Consider the following 20,635-nt stretch of genomic DNA (forward strand, 5'->3'; position numbering starts at 1 on the left):
GGCAATCGGCCTGAAAATATCGGCTTCTCTGAGCAGGGGAAGTAGTTGTTACAAGTCAGTTGGGGAACCGTGAAAAATTATGAAACCTACACCTAAAATTCGTCAACAAACGGATTTACTCCGGCTTTGACCCATTCTCCCAGGGTTTGGGGAGTTGGAGCCAAAGCTTCAAAGAAATAGGAAACGGTACTCCTGACTGTAATGGTATGCAAGAAAGGCCTCCGTACAGACTACACGCGCACGCGCTTGTAATAAGTGTACTGCTGGTCCTTAGTGGTTGAGTGTTTGACATGTCCATTGTGACCTTCAGGTCTTGAGGGCACATGCTTATTCCAACTCAGTGCAGCGCGCAGTACGTTCATAACGCTAGTTCGGTATCAGTGAATGGTGATACCGAACTAGGGATAACTGAACATACCTCGGCGAAGGCCGCCAGCCCTCTCCACACAGACAAAATAACAGCCGTGAACAGCTCCCTCAGTCAATTTGCATATACAGGCAGCAGCACAGCCGTTGCTGATCATTCGACGGCGGAGAACGCCGTCGTGGCCTGTCGAGGTCACGCGTTCGAGACAGCGCGGACCTGTTACAGATCACTCCAGCAGCTGGAGGCTCAGAACCCTCCAGCGTGTCCACAACGGTCGTCCTTGCGGCTTATACCATCCTATGCTGAGCATAACCCTATGGCGCCAGACTGGACTGACATAGACGCCGTCTCGTGCCATTTTTCGCCATGGTTTTACCCGCTGCCCTCTGCAGCGACTCATATGAGTGATTAAACTGTGATTCATGTGCCTGTATGCACACTTTTAGCATTTTATCTTTGCACTGTGAGCTGGTCAGTCTACCACTCACTGACATGAGCTTTTTCGCATGAAATATATGAGACATCGCCTCCATTGGCCTCGGGCCGATCTTCGTAGTCCAGATGGCTCCAACCAAAGCATCACATTTGTTCCGGGTTGTCGGCGCATTCACCGTTAAGTAGCAGCGTCCAGTTACACCCGTCCCCACGAAGGTCAGCGCATGCACTGCAAACCAGTCAGAACGAAAAAATGTGCTACAAACGATCGCTCTGTATTGGCTGCACATCAACTGTCAGCTACGATGCAAATGGGAGCAAAGACTTGTGAGACAGCTCCCCGTCACGGCAGACCACCGCCTACTTCTTGGACAAGAGCAGACCGCGGAAGTCGGCATTGCTCTTGGGCGTCGGCGCCTGGGGCGCGGCCGACTCGGCCGGCGCCTCCTTTTTCTGCAGTGCTCGGGGCACGAAGGCGACCTGAAGCCGTCCGCGACTGAAACATGGTCACACGGGCGTCGCCATTAAAGTGCGCCAAGATCGAACTACTGCGCAGCCGCTTTTACAAATAAAGCCTGAGCCTCCTGGATTGAGCTGACTTTTGGGATGAGTTGTCACTCCGCGCAGAAATATATCGCCTCGTGACTGCCTGTTGCCCACCGCGGATCGCTCGACAATATCTGGACTCCGAGCTGACTTCACCGGCTGGACAAGGCTCGGGGGGGGGGGGGAGAAGAGGAGCCGGCAATACTCGTGGCCGATATCTTGGACCACGGAGGCACCCTGCATACTGTGGAAACCGTTGGCACAACTTCACGACAGCAATGATCCCCTGAGCCTCCGCATACCGGGTCGGCTGTGTGATTTACTGGCAAAAATAAACGGTCTAAGACGAAGTCAGGTGAGCCTGAGTAGTTTATGATCACCGAAATATTCAAGCACACCATCGGTCTTCGAAAATAAACGGTCCGCAAAATCAACAAGCGCCGCATGTGAAAAGGTAAGCTGAAAAAGGTCACAGCACAGGTACATGCGCCGGCCGGCTGATAGGAGAATGGCTTCACCTGGCGCCGCCGCGGCCGCCCGGTCCCAGCGAGCGCTGCTCTGTCGGCCGGCCCTTGGCCTTGGGAGGATCGCTGATGGCCACGCTGATGGTCTTGCCGTCCATGACGGTGCTGTCGGTCTTGAGCAGCGCCTCGGCCGCGGCCGCCTGTCCGGCACGACGGGGACATGAGAGGGGAGTCGCTTGGGCCGGACAGACCCGACGCCAGCTGGCAAACGATAGCCGAAGCGCGAGGCGAACCGCGGTGCGGCAATGAGATACACTCGCAGCTTCTGATCACACTGGGGACAAGATTACACCATTCCGCGTTTGTTTGCTTCGTCCCTCAGGAAGCCAAGAACATTATCGTATCATCGTATGACCATCTTCATGACAGCCGTAACTGCGGGGGGTAATGAGGAGGCGATCATTGTCTTGCGTTAATGGGATCTCACGCCGTGTAGATTCTCCGGCGTGAAGGCTTGCTGCCGACCGTGAGCGGTCGCGGCATGCTCACCTCCTCGTTGAACTCGATGTAGGCCAGCCCCTTAGAGTGGCCGTTTCTGAAGGTGACCAGCCGCACGTCCTTCAGCTCGCCGAATGTGGAGAACTTTTGCCGCAGGTCGTCTGCGGTGGCGCTGAACGGCAGGCCTGGAGGCGTCCGGAGCGTCAACCGGCGCACACACGCAGACACGGCGGCGGCGCACCCCAGGACGGCTGCCGGCGGTCACCGACCAGCCGGCGCACACACCCAGACACGGCGGCGGCGCACCCCAGGACGGCTGCCAGCGGTCACCGGCCAGCCGGCGCACACACGCAGACACGGCGGCGGCGCACCCCCGGATGGCTGCCGGCGGTCACCGACCAGCTGGCGCACACACGCAGACACGGCGGCGGCGCACCCCAGGACGGCTGCCGGCGGTCACCGACCAGCCGGTGCACACACGCAGACACGGCGGCGGCGCACGCCAGGACGGCTCTCGGCGGTCACCGATCAGCCGGCGCACACACGCAGATACGGCGGCGGCGCACCCCAGGATGGCTCCCGGCGGTCACCGACCAGCTGGCGCACACACCCAGACACGACGGCCGCGCACCCTCAGACAGCTGTAGGCGGTCACCGGCCAGCTGGCGCACACACGCAGACACGGCGGCGGCGCACCCCCGGATAGCTGCCAGCGGTCACCGACCAGCTGGCGCACACACCTAGACACGGCGGTCGCGCACCCTCGGACGGCTGCCGGCGGTCATTGACCAGCCGACGCACACACCCAGACACGGCGGCGGTGCACCCCAGGATAGCTGCCAACGACCAGCTGGCGCACACCGAAAAGCGCTGGTGGCCTACCACGCCAGCACAGGCCTGCGCCTGCTGAAGATCGTGTGTAGGCTGAGACGCAACCGATCGCTGATGGCCGCTGATCAGTGCAGGCGGCCAGGGTGGGACAGATTGCTGCTAAATGCAACGCCATGGGCATGACGTTCAATGCCGGCTAAATGGGTGAAGGGACGCCCAGCCCCCCCCCCCCCCCGCTCATCGTAGGGTCCATACATTTAATAAGAATCTCAGAATATTCCTGACGACATACGTCGGTAGAGAAAGACCACTGGCGGTAAAACAGGCGATGACATTCAAAAGCTAGGGTACCATAACGTTAACAAGACACGGCCGTGCGCCTGCCCTCCTGACGGCAGGACGCCGATGCCACCATGACCCTGCTGACTGGCTGCGTTCGGCGCCGCTCACCTCGAACGAACAGCTTGTTACGCTCCAGGCCGGTGTTGTATTTGAAGCCCTGCTGGGGCTGCTGCTGCGCGCCGCGCCGCAGCCGCGACACGAAGCAGGGCCGGCCGTCGATGGGAGCTCGGTCGCGCTGTAACGCCACCTCGGCCGCCGCCTGCGCGGACACAGCACACTTGCACAGGGGAGAGAGCCAACGGCAGCCCACAGGCACGACGGGAGCCAGATGATACTGTGGTGTTTATCACTGCAGCACCGCTTCGGCCGCCGCCTGCGCGGACACAGCACACTTGCTCAGGGGAGGGAGCCAACGGCAGGCCACAGGCACGACGGGAGCCAGATGATACTGTGGTGTTTATCACTGCAGCACTGCTTCGGCCGCCGCCTGCGTGGATACACAAACACTGAAACGTGAAGGCAAGAGTAGTAATACTCCTGTGCCAACGGCAACTCATCATAGCATTCTTTGTCCTGTTCTAACCACCCCCAAAGCTAAAATTTTCATAATTATAGCGATTATGAATCCCCGCACGGTGTGACATGTGAAACAGAACAACAGACTGCGCTGGCCTGAACAGCACGCGCTAGTACGTAAAACAGACGAACAACACGCGTTGGCCTGAGCGCGTGGCGTTCGGCGTCACCCTAAGGCCAGCACACCGGCACATCCCGTACTCACAATGGTCGAGAACTCGAGGTAAGCGAACCCCTTGGAGCGGCCCTTGTAGTCTTTGACCAGGCGCACATCGGTGATGTCTCCCACGTCGGCCAGGTGACTGCGCAGGCGCGCCTCGTCCGTGGCGAAGTCCAGGTTGCTGAGGAACACGGTGCGCGAGTCTCGCTCCACGTCGCCCGTGCCGCCGCCCTCGTCACCTGATGGGGTAGGGTGGGGGTGGGGGGGGGGGGGGGCGGGTCAGGCGGTGGAGGGGAGCGCGTTCCACGTCACCCGTGCCGCCGCCTTCGTCACCTGATGGGGTAGGGTGGGGGGGGGGGGGGGGGGGCGGGTCAGGCGGTGGAGGGGAGTCGTGCTCTTCCCGGCCACCACGGGGCGGCCAAGGCGAACGCGTTGGCGCGGGGACTGACACCCAATCGTTGAGTGATGGCACGTAACTTGGAGTCACCGCATCCATACGTGGCTTTAGATGCGTGCGTGAATGTGGGGGGGGGGGGGGGGGGGAGTGGGCGCACATTGTACCCCAAACACAAGTACAATTGGCAAGGACCTCGGTAACATCATCCGGCAGTAAGTACCGTCGTGGACCAGAAATGGCTGGACGAGCACATTCGATCACCATCTACGTGGACATTTCACGACGTTAGTAACATGATCAATACGTGCTGAAGTCATTCAGCATTCTCCGACTCGTTTCATTGCGCAAATCAGCCGACATGGCAAGGGGAGATGCGGCATCCAACAAATTACGGGTTCTGTTATGAGCGGAATAACGTTCCTCGCGAACACAGAATGTGTGCAACAATGTAAGCCTGCGTTTCAGGGTCACTATTTTCATTTGAGCTCCGAACTTCCGCCTTGTGTGAACTAATGCCCATTGGCCAATAGCTCGCGGCATGTTTGCTTTTCTATGAGCTAAAAACAATGGCGATTCATCGAATAACAGGAACTACGCCGGTCAGCAACGGTGTTTCTCAGCTTGTGAACACACATAACGCCAGCCGGACGCCAGCATCGGTCGCGGATCAGTACCTATCCGCCCCCCTCCCTCCCTCCCTCCCTCCCCCCTCCCCAACCCCACCCAGCCCACCTTTTGGCGGTCGGTCCCGCCGCTCGTCCTCCCGCGTCTCGCTCGGCGGCGGCGGCGGTTTAAAGCCAGGCGGTGGGGGTGGTTTAAACCCGGGCGGCGGGGGCGGTTTGAAGCCGGGCGGCGGAGGGGGCTTGAAGCCGGGCGGCGGAGGCGGCTTGAAGCCGGGCGGCGGGGCCGGCCGGTCGCCATTGGCGTCGGTCCTCTTGGCAGGCGCCGGCCGCATCTCATCATCATCCGCCTCCAGCTGCGGCACACGTTCGCGGTCAGTCAGGTGCTCAGCATGGAAGTGCGGATGCCGTAACATAACAACAAACATGGGCGGGTGACTCACGCAGCCCCGTGACATGTAATGGCAGGCTAGAGAGTTTCTACCCATCTCATAGCCGTAGAACCCGTGGACACTCATTATGCGTTCCCGTGGCACGGAAGAGACAAGGGTCAATATCTCGACAAATTCCACCTAGATCAATATCCATCTAGATAAATATCCCGGCAACTTCACCATCTCACGTGAGTTGAACCAGCTTGTAGCATAAGAACTCCAGAATTCACAGCTCAAGGAGCACTAGCCAACATGCAGCAAGAGCCCATCTCACTGAACATTAGCACACGTGTTCGCATGTCCGTATTTTACAGCCCAAACATCGCACTCAATTGGCGGTGACAACCTAATTTGAGCTTTACTGCGAATCAGCTCCTCGTCACAGCTTGCAATCGCCGCTTCTCGCCGTGGCCACGTCATTCCAAACCCAATAAGACTGTCCATTAGCACTACAATTAAGTATCTCTTTAAGTTCGTTTGCATCCGCTCAGAGAGTTACCCCGACATCCCACTGTTACCCGCTCCCGCGAAACGGATATTAAAGGAGGACGGGAAACACCTCAGATTGATAGCCCGCCCATAACTACTAGCAAATCGCACTGAGGGCCTTCTGAAACCGCTGTCAAACGTAACGCAGTTCCTCCAAGGGTCGCTATATAATTACCCGGGGCGGCGCTTCCCCGACGCACCTAAGAAATATCGCATGGAGGCATAACTCCCGCTAGTTTGAGCAAACTTCGTCTAGCTTTTCCAGGGGCATCAAGCTATGTCATGACAAGTCCTTACCTTCCTCTTTTGTGGACTGGTGTTTTCTGTTTTCGCGGGAAGCTCCTTCGCAGCACTTTTAGCGGTTTTCAATTCTTGCCGTTTATTTTTCCTCCACTCTTTATCCTTTTGTTTCTTCTTTTCAACCTTTGCTTCCGCTTTGTCCAGCTCCATCTTCTCTTTTTCCGCCTCCTTTGCTCGGAGGGCTTTGATACGATTCATACGGACACGGTAACTGTGAAGAGGATAACGTTTATTTTTAAGCATACACCGGACCTGTGAGAGCTGAGCATGGAAGGAACAAATAAAGATTGCTACCCTGCCGAGTTTCGCTCATAGCACCGCTCCCACCAACATTGCACAAGGCGGGAATGCCCAGTGTGAATGCCTAGTATGGCACGAACACTTACTTATTCCTCATATGCATTGCCAAGAACTTCACGTCCATCCACTCAAACTGTTTGATAAGCACGACAGTCGCACTTTACTCGTTCACGTGTGGTACAATTTACATCCTGCAGTACTGGCTTGAATTTTGTCACCATTCATTCAAAGCAATCACCATTTGCAGTGCTTCACCACCCCCGGCGTTCCTGGAAGTGCCGCTGTTTACGCGGGTCAAGCACCATGCGTTATTCCGCGCGGATCAGCCCGTCCGTGTAAAAACGGTTGCCCTACAGCTGGCAGTATTATGATGGGGAAGAGAAGTCGCCCCAGGACGCCAAATCTGGCGAGTAGGGCAGGTGAGCAGCCCCGACAGTGTGGTGCAGCGCAAAAACTTGCGCGCTTTGCACACACCGAGTGGCTTTGTTGTCGACCGTGAGCCCCCCAATTGTCATTGCGCCCCATTCCAGGTCGTTTGCGCCGATTGTTCGCCCGCAGACGCCTCAGCAAGGCACAGTAGGACTCAGCGTTAGCAGGCTGACCCGGAGACAAATTCAGGGGCATAGCTCCGCGAGTGGAACAAGAAAAGAAGCAGACTGCTCTCCGTCACACGCTGTGCCAAGCGCTCAGAGGTCACTTAAACTGACCTGAGCACCTGGCACAGGCCACCGACCTATGCCCGGCGCCCCAACATTGCTCAGTGCGTTGAAAACGTGAGTTTTTTAGCCCGACCGAAAGCATCATCCTCCCTTCACTTTGTACTGCCCCTCGAATTTGGCTCCCTGTGGCTTCCCCTCTTCCCCAAGATAAAGTTAGAACTAAAAGATGACTGTCTTAAAATCGGCGAGGAGATTCAGCGAGAATCGCACATGGTGCTTCAAGCGCTTAAAAAACGGAATCTTCAGGGAGCGTTTCAAGCGCGGCTAAAGCGCCGCGAGGAGTGTATCGCTGCGCGAGGCCATCATTTCAAAAGGAATGGCGAGCAAATTTAAATCAGGAACGTGTTCTGCTTTTTAAAGGCGTAGTCTCACATCTTTTTAAACGGACCTCGTAACTTTACATCTGATTATTATGCCGCATGTCACATCCAACAAACACGCACCACATATCCAGTGCAGTCCTACATGTCGTCCAGTCAGTCACGCATAATCCATTCAGCCAGCCGCAGATCCCCTGCCCAAAGCCCCGCCAGCCGGCGCCGTGCCCGGCCTGTCTCACCGGTAGGTCATCTCGTCCCAGGTCTGCAGGGTACCCCGCTCGCGCTCGAACGCCGCCCACAGCTCGTACACGCTCTCTGGCCAGTCCACGGTGCGGTCCAGCGCGCGCACCAGCAGCTTGCGCAGCTGCTCCGGCGTCCCGAACCGCCTGAGCGCAGCCGCAGCCGGAGGATAGGTCACATGCCAGGCACGGCCGAGCGCCCCGTGAGGACACCGCACGCGCCGCTCGTGGTCAGCTCACAGACGATGCGGAGTTAACGGCACGCCGGTCCCGTCACACCAGGCGACGTGCTCACGTTTGAGCCAAGAGAACAGGTTCGGATTTGTGGAGACGAGCACCGTCGGACCGTAACTGGATGAAACAAACCTGCGTGTAGCTGCGTTATAAGAGCATCGAATGAAACGGGACTGTGTCCATTAGCACAACAATGTGTGTTTATCCTCAGACTCAGTTGATAGCCCATGGTGGCAGAAGCGACAAAGCCGTGATAGAAACAGCGATAGCTGAGATAACTTGTATAAAACTGAAACTGGAAAGTGTGACATCCCCGCTTCCCGCTCTTTTGGTTATCGCACCATGCACCTCACACCCCACATCTTTTCGCTGGGAGGGGGGGGGGGGGGGGCACCACAGAGCGGGACTGACTGGACGAGCCGCAGGTACTGGAGCCACATCCTGGCCGACTTGTCGTGTCCCTGGCTCATGATGTCGTTCCAGAGGGCGACGGCCTCGCTCAGCAGGCCGTTGGCCGCCTCCAGGCTGGCCCAGTACTGCAGCAGCGTGCACTCGGGGTCGCCCTCCAGACCGAACGCTGAAACAGCGGCGCCGGTGTCAGCCGCGCCACAACGGTCCGGGGCTGTTGGAATCGGCAGGGATGAAGCCAAACCACGAGTCCGGATAGCCTATAGGAACGTGAAAAGCGCAACACGCGTAGTTCACAGACAGCAGCTACTGTAGCCTCATGATCGCCCGGTATTTCCGAACATAGCGTACGATAACAGCTGATATTCACTGTGTGACAACAGGAACGCAGCAAAAGTCGTCAAAGCTTTCAACCTGTTGTCGTTGTGGTTACTGCTCTTGTTGTTAACTTGTTGTTGATAAACTGTTGTTATTATACGCCTGCTTAGTTGTTGCAATCGCCCAGCCATATGCACATGCCATTTAATACCAGGCATGGGGATGAAGTCAGGCTTCTGGCTTCGAAGCCTAATTTTGGGCAAAGACAATGATATAAAAACAAAGTCAAAGCTGAAGGCAATGGCTTCGTTTCCGCCAAGCCGAATCTGAAGCCAGTGGTTTCGGACTTTGTACGCGCGAAGCTGAAGCCAGGACCCTCACACTTGAGGAGCACGACGCCAGAGCCAACCACCATCTTAAAAATATGCAGGCCGAACCCAAAGCAGAAGCCGGGTTTAGTGAACAATGCTCCTTTGCGCAGCCAAAACATTTTTTGCGTCTGATAAAACCGCATGGAATCCGGAAACATTGCAAGGCTTTGCGGAGTGAACGAGACAATGTGTTCGCATTGAGGATGAAAAATAATTCGGAGTATCGTCAGTCTTCTGTTAGTGGAGGCAACGTTTCGGAAAGTTCGTTCCCCAGCATTCATCAGATGTTAGTGTCCCTAAGAATCACCGGCTGGTTTTGGCCTTCAACCGTGCATGCGTCGTGATGATGATGATTGGAGTTTAAAAGTGCGCCGACGTCGGAGGTCATTTTGCGCCCACTTGACAAATTGTGTGGGACATCGGGGTAGCGGGCCAAGCAAGACTGCTCTTTGGGAAGAAAAAAAAACAACTGCAGTGAAGAAAATCAGCATGACAAAGTCCAAGTAGTTTTAGTCGACTGGACCCGAAGTCGGAGCCATAACGCAAAACTTGTTCGAGGCCAAAATCTAGCCTGAAGCCGTAGATAGCACTTAAAATGGCACGAAACCGGAGACGCGACCGAAGCCAGCCGTGGAATACACCTGAAAGCCGCGGCCAAATCTGGGGCCACTGGAGAAAAACTTTGGCTTCGCAAAGCCCAGTCAATACCGAAGCGAACTTTATCCCCATGTCTGGTTTACACTTAAAACTACTCGAGCCTTGAGCAAGCAAACCTGTTTTTATCCCCGCCAAAAAAATGCACCGAAACAGATCTTTTAATAACGGAGGTAAGTGTGAACGCATGATTCTACTAAATGCACAAATGCCTCCCAAATGCGAACGTATGAGTCACATCTTTGACAGTTCGAGTTTCTAAGGTATGCTGATCGATTCTGCGAAAAGGATAACGCATACCATTCCGGCCACAGTGACTTGCGTTTGTGAACAGGCCTCTTGTACATGGCAGACGCGACCAGTGCTTTCCTCCTCCCCGTCCTTGTGACGGAACACACAATGCACACCAGCCACTATACCGTGCGTCACCAACGCGCCATGCCCATTGCACCACCGGCTGTGACCAGAAGGGACTCACTCTGCGCAAGGTGCTCGCACGCCTTGTTGAACTGGACCCGCATCTTCTCCATGAGATCGGCGCCCTTGGTGCCGTCCTGGCTGAGCCGGCGGCGGTACAGGTCCAGCCAGGTCAGCCACACCAGCTGGTAGTCGGCCGGCGTCTGCAGCCCGCTGGACAGCGCCCTCGTCACCAGCTCTGAGACAGGGGCACGCGGCCAGCGGTCAGACCGCACCTCGGTCACGGCGCCGGGACACGCGGCCAGCGATCAGACCGCACCTCGGTCACGGCGCTGGCGCACGCGGCCAGCGGTCAGACCGCACCTCGGTCACGGCGCCGGCACACGCGGCCAGCGATCAGACCGCATCTCGGTCACGGCGCCGGAGCACGCGGCCAGCGGTCAGACCACACCTCGGTCACGGCGCCGGCGCACGCGGCCAGCGGTCAGACCGCATCTCGGTCACGGCACCGGCACGCGCGGCCAGCGGTCAGACCGCACCTCGGTCACGGCGCCGGCTCACGCGGCCAGCGGTCAGACCGCACCTCGGTCACGGCGCCGGCACACGCGGCCAGCGGTCAGACCGCACCTCGGTCACGGCGCCGGCGCCGACGCGCGCTGTCATACGGTCAGACTCGCAAGGTACGGCACCAGCTACCATTGGCACGTCGCTCGGCACTGGGGGCATGGCAAGTCATTATAATGAACAGAAAGTCAGGTATTTTCCACGCATTTACTGACCCCTTGATGTAGGTATTTGACAGGAATGCCACGACACTAAACATCCCTTGCCAACGTTTCTCCGAGCACAATATCATTCTATCCCAGACTTAATCCGTCAATTTGTAGCTGACCAACACACAGCAACTTGCTGACTCCTGCACTTGACGTGACGCCTCTACCAGAGATCGGACCCCACATGCCGCTCCGGCTGATCTCGGATTATCCGGGCGGCCTCTCGCCCCCGGCAGCCGTGCTCACCCTCTGCTCGCTGGAGGGGCGCGCCGGCCCGCTCGACAGCACGGATGTAGTGCTCCCAGAGCTCGGCCGACCAGGCCAGGTGGCGCACGGCCCGCTCGTGGACGGCCAGCGTCACCTCGCTGGCCGGCCGCAGCTCGAAGTCCAGGTAGCGCGTGTACGCCTGCCACAGCTCCAGCTCCAGGCAGTTGTCGAGCACGGCGCGCTCCAGCACGTGCTGCACGCGCGCCGGTGTGCCGTGCGCCAGCTCGTGGCTCAGGTACTGCTGGTAGGCGGCCACCGAGCCGCCAGTCTCGTCGCTCGTCTGCCGGGGAACGCAGGGGTGATGGCCGGCACGAGAGCGTGCTGGGGGGTCTCCTTTTTTACCAGGGTCGGGGCAGCGAGTGTCGCCACTATTCGCGTGGGAACCCCCGATCCTCCCGCGGTCCTGTTCACTTTAGACCGGCGTACCCACCTGTCAACAACGATCATGTACTGCTGAAACACACAGCCGTAGCGCAATGCGTCGGAGCAATGTAAACGTAGAATACCATCCGCGAAAACAACTCAAATACCCCACGTTCACAGTATGCTGCAACTTTCCCCGACAGCCCAACCCACCACGCGGCGTCCATACCGGAGAGCACATGACCTCAGCAGCCTGACCATGACAGTTCATCCAAACACACGAATCATCAGGCCGCCATGCGCCAAGGCAGCGACGAACGCCGCTCGCACGTGCGCCGCTCACCAGCGCCTCCTCGAACGGCAGCAGCGTCTCCAGCCGCTTGCAGGCCTTGTCGTACTCGCGCCGGTCGTTGGCGTCCGGCTGGGCGGCGGTGGGAGCGGCGGCTAGCCATGCCTCGTACTCGGCCCAGGTGAGCTCGAGCCCCTGTAGCGGCACGCGCAGCTGGCGCCGGAACAGCGCCGTCACCCGGTCGCGCGCCGCCGCCGCCGCGCTCTCCTCGCCAGGCTACCGGGGACAGGGCCGAGACCCAATCACAACCAACCCTGACGCTCTCCGGGCCTCAACATTGCCAAAACACTGAGCTGCGTTTCAATATTACAATGATGGCTTGAGATCTGTAAGCCCCTTCATAATAACATTAGCAGAACAAAACCTCAGCATTCGAGGCATCCGAGCACTAACGAAAACACCGCACTGCGCTTCACGCCTCGCTGCGTTGCCCTAAGGCCGCCACTCCCTACTCCGGCGCCACCGGCGCTCCGCTCACCGGCACGCCGCTGCGCTGCCCTAAGGCCACCACTCCCTACCCCGGCGCCACCGGCGCTCCGCTCACCGGCACGCCACTGCGCTGCCTTAAGGCCGCCACTCCCGAGCCCGCCGCCGTCGGCGCTCCGCTCACCGGCATGCCGCTGCGCTGTCCTAAGGCCGCCACTCCCGAGCCCGGCGCCACCGGCGCTCCGCTCACCGGCACGCCGCTGCGCTGCCCTTAGGCCGCCACTCCCGAGCCCGCCGCCGACGCCCAGCTCACCGGCACGCCGCTGCACATGGCATTCTCGAACTCTCTGTACGCCTCCCAGATGAGGGTGCCCTTGGTGACGTGCAGGCCGACCGCGATGAGCGCGCGCTCGAACAAGGCGCGCACGCGGACCGGCCCGTCCTCGGCGGCCAGACCGCCGATCGCCAGCTGACAGTACTCCAGCCACAGGTCCACACCTGCCGGCCCCGCTCATCACGGTCAGGTGCGGAGGCGGCTCGCCGGCACGCGCTGGCGCGCAGGGCCAGGGTGCAAGAGCTGCACTGTAGCGGGGAGACGGTGCCTGAGGGACTCATTCGCAATCCAGTAATTGTCTTCATCAGGGGTATACTATCCTCAACAAAACAGTAATACTCAGACCAGTGTGTGTGTGGGGAGGGGTTGTAGCAATAAGACAAGTGGAACCCAGTCACACAGATGTGCAACTACCGGCAACTGATACATAAAGGTAAACTAGCGGCATCGGGTAGTTTATGCTATGCAGCGTAGATGGTGGCGCTAAGCGCGCGCCCTTTCATGTGGCATAGCATGCAGCATCACTTCACGGTTTGCTAGCAAGAGAGATCACTAAGTTTTACGCCGCTTTTGCGAAGGAAGGCATCAATGTGCACAGACCTTGTGAATAAATCGAATTAGTGAATTATAAAAGGTGATGCATCAATACATGAGTACGTGAATGGATGAGTGAGTGAGTGAGTGAGTGAGTGAGTGAGTGAGTGAGTGAGTGAGTGAGTGAGTGAGTGCGTGAGTGCGTGCGTGCGTGCGTGCGTGCGTGAGTGCGTGCGTGCGTGCGTGCGTGCGTGCGTGCATGTGCTTGTGTGCGTGCGTGCGTGCGTGCGTGCGTGCGTGCATGCGTGCGTGCGTGCGTGCGTGCGTGCGTGCGTGCGTGCGTGCGTGCGCGCGTGAGTGATTGGGCGAGTGGGTATTGTAGTAACGACAAGAAAGTGACAGTGAGTGAGAGAATTAGTGGCACAATGTATGGGTGAACAGGCGTCACAGCAACGCACTGGAGTACTCGCGAACTGCTCGGTCGCAGAGCGCCAGCAGCCGCTCGCGATCCTCGTCCGTCTCCATCGACTTCTCCTCGTCTTTGATCCAGCTCAGCCACAGATCTGTAGGCACGCCACTAACGGTTAGCGTCCTGTTCGTCACGCCCGTCACGAACCGGTGTACAGCCCAGCCAATGTGCGTTAGCGATGGGCCTACCTTCGCATTGAAAACAGACCACAACAGCGGTTCGCACAACAAAAAAAACGGTACGAGCACGCGATCAGGCGTCTTTAAAATCACTTCTCCCGCTACAGCGTATGCCCTGCAGAGGACAAAGTCCCACACAGCATCCATCTCACGTGGGTCCAAGATAATCTTGATCGCGGGCCGAACCGAACGGGTGTCCGCTCGGCGAGTTCGAGGTCACTTACCGGGGGAGAGCGGGAAGTATTTGTTCATGGTTTCCCGGGCCTCTCGCAGCATCTCACGACTGTTGGCCGTACCCAGCAGGTGGAGCAGACGCACGTGCGAGTCATAATTGTACGGCGACGCCTCCAGCTGCGCGGAACAGAAAGGAGACGATAAATTTGTCGTAAAAAGGTGACCACATTCGCCGCGTTCAAACAGTCACACTGGCTGAGTTCGCCTGATTCAGGTAATGTTTCGAGACGCTGATCTCTGACGACTGACAAAGCGGTATGACTAATGCTTTTGATAAGCCGCTATGCTTGCCTGTTAGCGCTTGTGCATCAGAGCGGGCAGAAACCAGTGAGATTATCCCAGCATGCGGGCACATGCGTCAGAGCTGAAGCATCGCCGTCGCTTGTGACCATTTGTATCAGTGTCTGGCGGGCGGGAAAGGGTCGGACGGGATTGTGGCAGCATGGCAAGACATGGCGCTTACATTGAAACCCATCGCAATAAGCGAACCATCTACGGACTTTAATGACCTTGGTCAGCACCAGAGCGCTTCCCATCCGCTAGACCTTGTGGATGGCACCGGCTCAGATAAGGACTCGCCACAATCTGCACACCGGGTGGCCTCTCCACTTCCAGTGTCGGGCGCCGCAGCGGCGCTTGTCCGGATGCTGGCGGCCGAGTGACGTCCGAAAACACGAGCCGTCTATCGCCGATCTGTAACCGCGGCTCCGCTGCGGGCTGTGTATCCGCCAGTCTCTGCAGACGCCGCGACTCTCTCCGGCCCCAATCCCCGCCTCATTGTGCGACCTCTGTGCGACGCTCAGCTCAGCTCAGCTCGGCCCGGCTCAGTTCAGCTCGGCTCAGCTCAACTCAGCTCAGCTCAGCCCAGCTCAGTTCTGTTCTGTTTTGTTTTGTTCTGTTCTATTCTGTCTGTTCTGTTCTGTTCTGTTCTGTTCTATTCTGCTCTGCTCTGCTCTGCTCTGCTCGGCTCGGCTCGGCTCGGCTCGGCTCGGCTCGGCTCGGCTCGGCTCTGCCTTGCCCTGCTCTGCTCTGCTTTCATCTGCTCCGCTTTACTTTGCTCTGCTGTGTTCCGCCCTCTTCTCTTCTGTTCTGGTCTATTCTGTTTTGTTCCGTTCTGTTCTGCTATGCTCTGCTCTATCATCGGCTTGTTAACGGCAACAAGCCTCGACTGCGGTGAAAAACGGAGCCCGAGCCGGATTCTGGGTCTGGGAAGTTTGAGCCCGTCAGCAAACCTCTGCCCTCCAGTGATACTTTCTACCATGTGGTGCTCTGCCGCACGTTAATTTTCGTCGACCGGTCTGCCAGTGCTGCGCCGCGGGGTCTCGTGACACACGCCTCGTTCGGCGGCGGCGGAGGAGCCGCGCCTCGGAAGGCACCGGGCGCTGACGTCATCGCGCCGTACTTTGCCGCACCGTGACGAGGCTGCTCGAACAGGGGGAGGGGTACCTGATCGCCGGGCGTCGCCATCCGAGCGCTGTGCAGCCAGGTCTTCTGTGATAGCATTTCAAGGCAGCTCCGCGGGAACGCGGTCGCACTTCGTACCGTGACCTGTCGACGCTTACGCAATCTTGTTTTTGAGTCTTATTGTGTTCCGGTGCTGGAGCTGGCATCTGTCTGGCTTTGTTTGGCACACACAGTGTGAGGATGGTTGATTTTTTAGAGCATAACTTTGCACACCATGGTAATGGGGGCAAGAATTAGTTAATAGTTGCGTTAATGGCGCTTTCATATCACTACTGGCCCTTAATCTATGACATACAAAAAGGTTCTAGACTGACGACCTCATTCTTAAGTCCATAGATTATCAGTCGGCAGCTAGCCATGCAGGTTCCAACGAACTTGACATCACTGCATGCACAAACAAAAGCATACCTCTTGCATGAGTTTCGAAATCTCTTCCTCTTGTGCATCATCTTGCATTGAGTCATCACTGTCTGAGCTGTCTTGGGACATTGCTTCATCTTTTGACTCCATGGTCATTCAATGCCTAAAACAAGCCAAGAAAGCTGTCAGGCACATTGCACGTACCAAGTGGGCCCCGCAGACATGTCAGCCATCGAATGAACATAGGCGATGGGCCGAATTGAGGAATCAAGAGGCATTTAAAGCCAGCATCCCACCTTTCGAACTTTTAACTTGTTGTCACATCACACGCGTAAAATTTGATCACTACTACAGTTTTCTCGAAGTCCTTCTGAATAATTCAGAATCCCTATTTGAAGTGGCTGCTCCTGCGGGAGAAATCTTCTTCGACTCCCTGCTCACCGTCCGAGAGTAATGCAATTCATTTGCCTCAATTTTTCCGTTCCAACGTGTTAGTGTTCCGTAATGTTTGCCACACTAACGTGCCAAAATGTTGTGTAATAATGTTAATAATGTTATGTATACATGCTATGAAAGCTTGAAACATTCTGCTTAAACAAAACACATGCAAACATGAAGTCATTATCTCGCGCACTCAGCGAAACGCTATACCATGGCTTTTATTTCTCCCCTATGTGGTGTTTACCACATTGGCTGCTTTCGGGGTGAGCTTTGGGAATGGTAATGGGAGCATCACGTGGTCTATAGTGACGCACTGGTTCAGATTTCGTTTCTCGGTCACGGGCCATTGCCGCCCGCTGGACCAATGGCAAACGTTCTCTTATTCGAAGCAGTAGATGTGCGCACAGCGGTTGTCAAGACGGAGATGGTCGCGACTGCAGAGAACAGGCGTAGCGCTGTTACAAAGCGTTGGCAGCGTGATTTGGACTTGAAGATAATTAAAAATGATGTCCTTATTATGTCTTGACAGTGCTGCATTGGCACTACCTAACTGGTCATGAGGTTTCACTGGGGCATTTCTTGTTTAATATACCCCAAAGGTGGGATACCCAAACTGCACCGATGTCCCCATCTGAAACACCCACAGTGTAGCAAAACATGTAGTGGATTAAGAATATATCTTCCCTGGTCCTTTTTAAAGCTGCTGTGATGCAATGTGAAACTTACTGTCATAAAGCAAGCACATAGTGAGGATATAACTGAATGTCGCACTTTGCAACGAAAACGCCTGTACGATAGTAGCAGTAAGTCGCGCTGGGCAGCCTGGGACCAGCGAGGCAACAACAGATGTGAGAGGAAATGGTTGCAACCACGCGGAAGGACTAAGCTAACGGATCCAGACATCTGTGGCAGCAAATACGGATGGGTTAATTAATGCAGTGGAAAATCCGCTCCTCATGAGGGTTTAACGTGACAGGGCCCACTGATGAAGCACTGACATGCTAATTCGCACATGACATCACTCGAAGACTGGCTGGTATGGACCTGGGCAAGCCCGGCAGTTCAATCGCCAGAATGGGTGATTCTGCCATGATTCACGGTTTTAGTTCCCCTCACCATCGTATTGCAAAACCGCAAACGATTTGTGTAGATGTCGGTCACTCGGACCAAAATCACACACCTGTGCGGTCGTGGCCCCATCTCTCCTAGTTCATGCCACAGTGACTTGTGTTTTGGATCAGTGTCGGAAAACGCGTCATGGGCCACCTTTCAGTCGATTAGTGCCTGGGTTGAACAGGTTGTTACAGGTCGAACAGTTTTGAAATCTAGTGAGCTGTGAAGAACACATTTGTGCATGCTGTGTAGTTGGTCTCATGTCTTCACCTGCTTTGGTTGCTGAGATCCCACATCAATCCTTAAAATAGGGCTGATGCATGGTTTGCATGTGAGAGGGCATGAGCATTTACAAACTCATTTCATATGCACACCAACATGATTTATGTCATTCCCCACCCCAGAATCTCTTCATACTATGCAGCTCTACCACCCAGTCATGAGACTTTGATCCAATTATGAGATGTGCTTCAGATCTTGTTTCCAATTTGTGAATGCTATAATTTCCATGTAAATTGAATGGGGATTTTGGTCATTTTGTGTGTGTGTGTGTGTGTGTGTGGTGATTTTGCAAGGTTGAAAGTCAATGAACAATATCAAGTAGCTTGCAAGCAATTGAATGCTGCACTTTAAAAACAATCTCACCTTGCTTGGCAAATGAATTCTTGTTCCTGGAAACTGCATCAATGTGCAATCAGTAGTTGCAAAGACACTATGCTCTAAAAAGTGTGATAGCCAGGCTGAAACAGCTCAGATTCGGAACTGTGTTGCAATAACAATAAGACTTGCTTAGCCTGAAGTATGCTCATAACTCCTGTAATGCATCACAATAAAATAGTCCTCAAGCAGCCAGACTGCAGCAAATCTAAGTGTGACCTTCAGCATGATTATGCAATGAAATATAGGATCCATGTGGTGCCACAAGATGTCAAGATTCACAGCAGACCAGCTTCTAATGTACAAAAAGACTGGTGAGAGCAAGCCGCATGATCCCTGATTGTCCACCAAAATGTAATCCTCAATATGCTGTGGTCAGATCACCAGTATCACCATATTTACCTTAGAGGCCTTACTGTATAAACCTCAATGCATTCATATTAAGCAATATAAATTGTAATACAGGCTGTGACTTTAAATGATGGTCAGCTAGCTCAAAAATCAGTGCTCTAATGTCCATTAACCCTAAAAATATCATAGCACATTGAAAAAATTGAAACCTTGCTGTGGCATCTCAGGGCTCATGGTGCTCAGGTTAGCTTGGAAGAGTTGCGTTAGATTCTACCCCTAGAAACATGCACGTTCTGAAGAAGTCTTACCAGCACACAATTATTTTCTTGCTTTTTTGCAATAAGGATGATTACAGCCAATAAACATGCTGTGGAGCAGGTGCAGACATTGAGGTTTATCTTTGGGTATGTAGGGTCAGATGGTGTTTGTGTCCTCAGCAAAAGAAGAGTGATGATAGAAAGCTGTCTGTCTGCCATAATCTAACTTGTCATAATATTGCCATGTGTGCCTACTGTAAGATATTTCTGTTTTGGGGTGAAGCTACAGAATACTTCTGCATGTCTCCAGGTATGCATTGTACCCACTCATGTGCGACTTGTTGAGTCAGTTTGGGGGTGCTTCACACTTTGGGATGAATAAGGTTGCTATATTAGCCTCACCAGAGATGACAACAGTTACATAAAGGTTTTGAGCATAGCAAGTGAGTATGAATGTAGAGTGACTGATATATTCCCTGATACTTTTGGCCCCCAGTGACAAGCATTTGCTGAAAGGGGAAGACTAATGTCCTTGATGTCAATATATCTGAATCATTATCAGTCTGAAGTCAAGCTTTAAAATGTCAAAATGATCTTAGAAACAAGGAGTGACTGGACCCAACTGTACCTACTCTATGGTGACCATTCTGTTACAACTTTAAATAAATCCACTAAACTGGATGCTGTAAAAACATTAATGCTCTGAACCTTGCACATGCCTACCAAAAACTGAGGCCAGGTCTAAGTGATGATTGCAGGACATTCTTCTAAAATAATGGGTGCATTCTTTATTGACCATACCATTAAAACAGCCTGATTCCTTAGAACATTACCAGCATGAACTATATTCTCGGAGACCACGTGCCACATTATGGGCAAGACAACTTGGGGCAGGCATGCTGAAATTATTGCTGCAATGTCTGTTCAATATAATATACATTCCGTCAATTTTGGGACGGCGACAACGTTCAACAAAAAGTTACATGAGACGGTGACAACGTTCAACAAAAAGGTCCATGAATTCGAAGGAAATCACCGGGCGCTACTTATGTTAAGCGGTCTTGCCAATTTCGTCAAAGGACAAGCATGCCCACGTCATTCACTACATCCCAAAAAATCCCCGCCGTTTCAAAGCCATGAAAATCAAACAAAACGTCGGCCCCCTACCTTGTGAAATCGCGCAATGCATGGAAAACGCAAAACAATAATACCGGGCGGTCGGTAAACGTTGACGCTCACAGACGTCTTTGATGCGCCGTATTGACTATCATTATGAAGGTTTCAAAATCACAGTAAAAAGCATAGTATCGTAAAGAAATGTTCTGACCCAACTTTTTTCTCCCGTTGTCACGCTTCGATTGCGCTTCATCAAAACGCTCTTCATGCTTTATGTTATAAATGAACCGCCCCGAGTCTGAATATGAACTCAAACACCTATGGGTGAAACTGTCCTGGGTGCAACCACGCGTCTGATATTGGAGGGAATACATCGGCCGTGGGGAGAGGGAGGGGTCAAACGGAAATATGGGGAAAACCTGGACTTGAGCACAGCATTTTGAATGGAAAAGTATGAAAATCGTGTATTCTAAATTAGAGGCAGGCTGCAGGGAAGCTCCCTTTTTGGG

At 54.9% G+C, this 20,635-nt stretch overlaps 1 protein-coding gene across 1 annotated transcript; it reads right to left on the minus strand.

Moving 5' to 3' along the window:
• Nucleotides 1-1,061: 1,061 nt before the first annotated feature.
• Nucleotides 1,062-20,241, minus strand: LOC119112153 (squamous cell carcinoma antigen recognized by T-cells 3). The gene is made up of 17 exons (XM_037236202.1): nt 20,178-20,241; nt 16,240-16,354; nt 14,358-14,484; nt 13,944-14,048; nt 12,931-13,115; nt 12,186-12,407; nt 11,459-11,759; nt 10,501-10,677; nt 8,683-8,848; nt 8,038-8,184; nt 6,457-6,670; nt 5,349-5,592; nt 4,265-4,458; nt 3,592-3,742; nt 2,362-2,495; nt 1,867-2,012; nt 1,062-1,298 (listed from the first exon to the last, which is right to left on the minus strand). The coding sequence occupies exons 2-17, from the start codon at nt 16,345-16,347 to the stop codon at nt 1,163-1,165; spliced, it is 2,757 nt and encodes a 918-aa protein (XP_037092097.1). The 5' UTR covers nt 16,348-16,354; nt 20,178-20,241; the 3' UTR covers nt 1,062-1,162.
• Between the last annotated feature and the right edge of the window lie 394 nt (nt 20,242-20,635).

The sequence above is a fragment of the Pollicipes pollicipes genome, unplaced genomic scaffold (assembly GCF_011947565.3).
Source record: "Pollicipes pollicipes isolate AB1234 unplaced genomic scaffold, Ppol_2.1 Scaffold_7261;HRSCAF=8764_pilon_pilon_pilon, whole genome shotgun sequence".
NCBI classification, from domain to species: Eukaryota; Metazoa; Arthropoda; class Thecostraca; order Pollicipedomorpha; family Pollicipedidae; genus Pollicipes; species Pollicipes pollicipes.

Coding starts and splice junctions, on each gene's coding strand:
- LOC119112153 (XM_037236202.1), bottom strand. CDS start 16,347: ATGACCATGGAGTCAAAAGATGAAGCAATGTCCCAAGACAGCTCAGAC. Junction 14,485..16,239: donor TTTCGAAACTCATGCAAGAG/GTATGCTTTTGT, acceptor TGTTCCGCGCAG/CTGGAGGCGTCGCCGTACAA. Junction 8,185..8,682: donor CAGTACCTGCGGCTCGTCCA/GTCAGTCCCGCT, acceptor GGCTGCGCTCAG/GCGGTTCGGGACGCCGGAGC.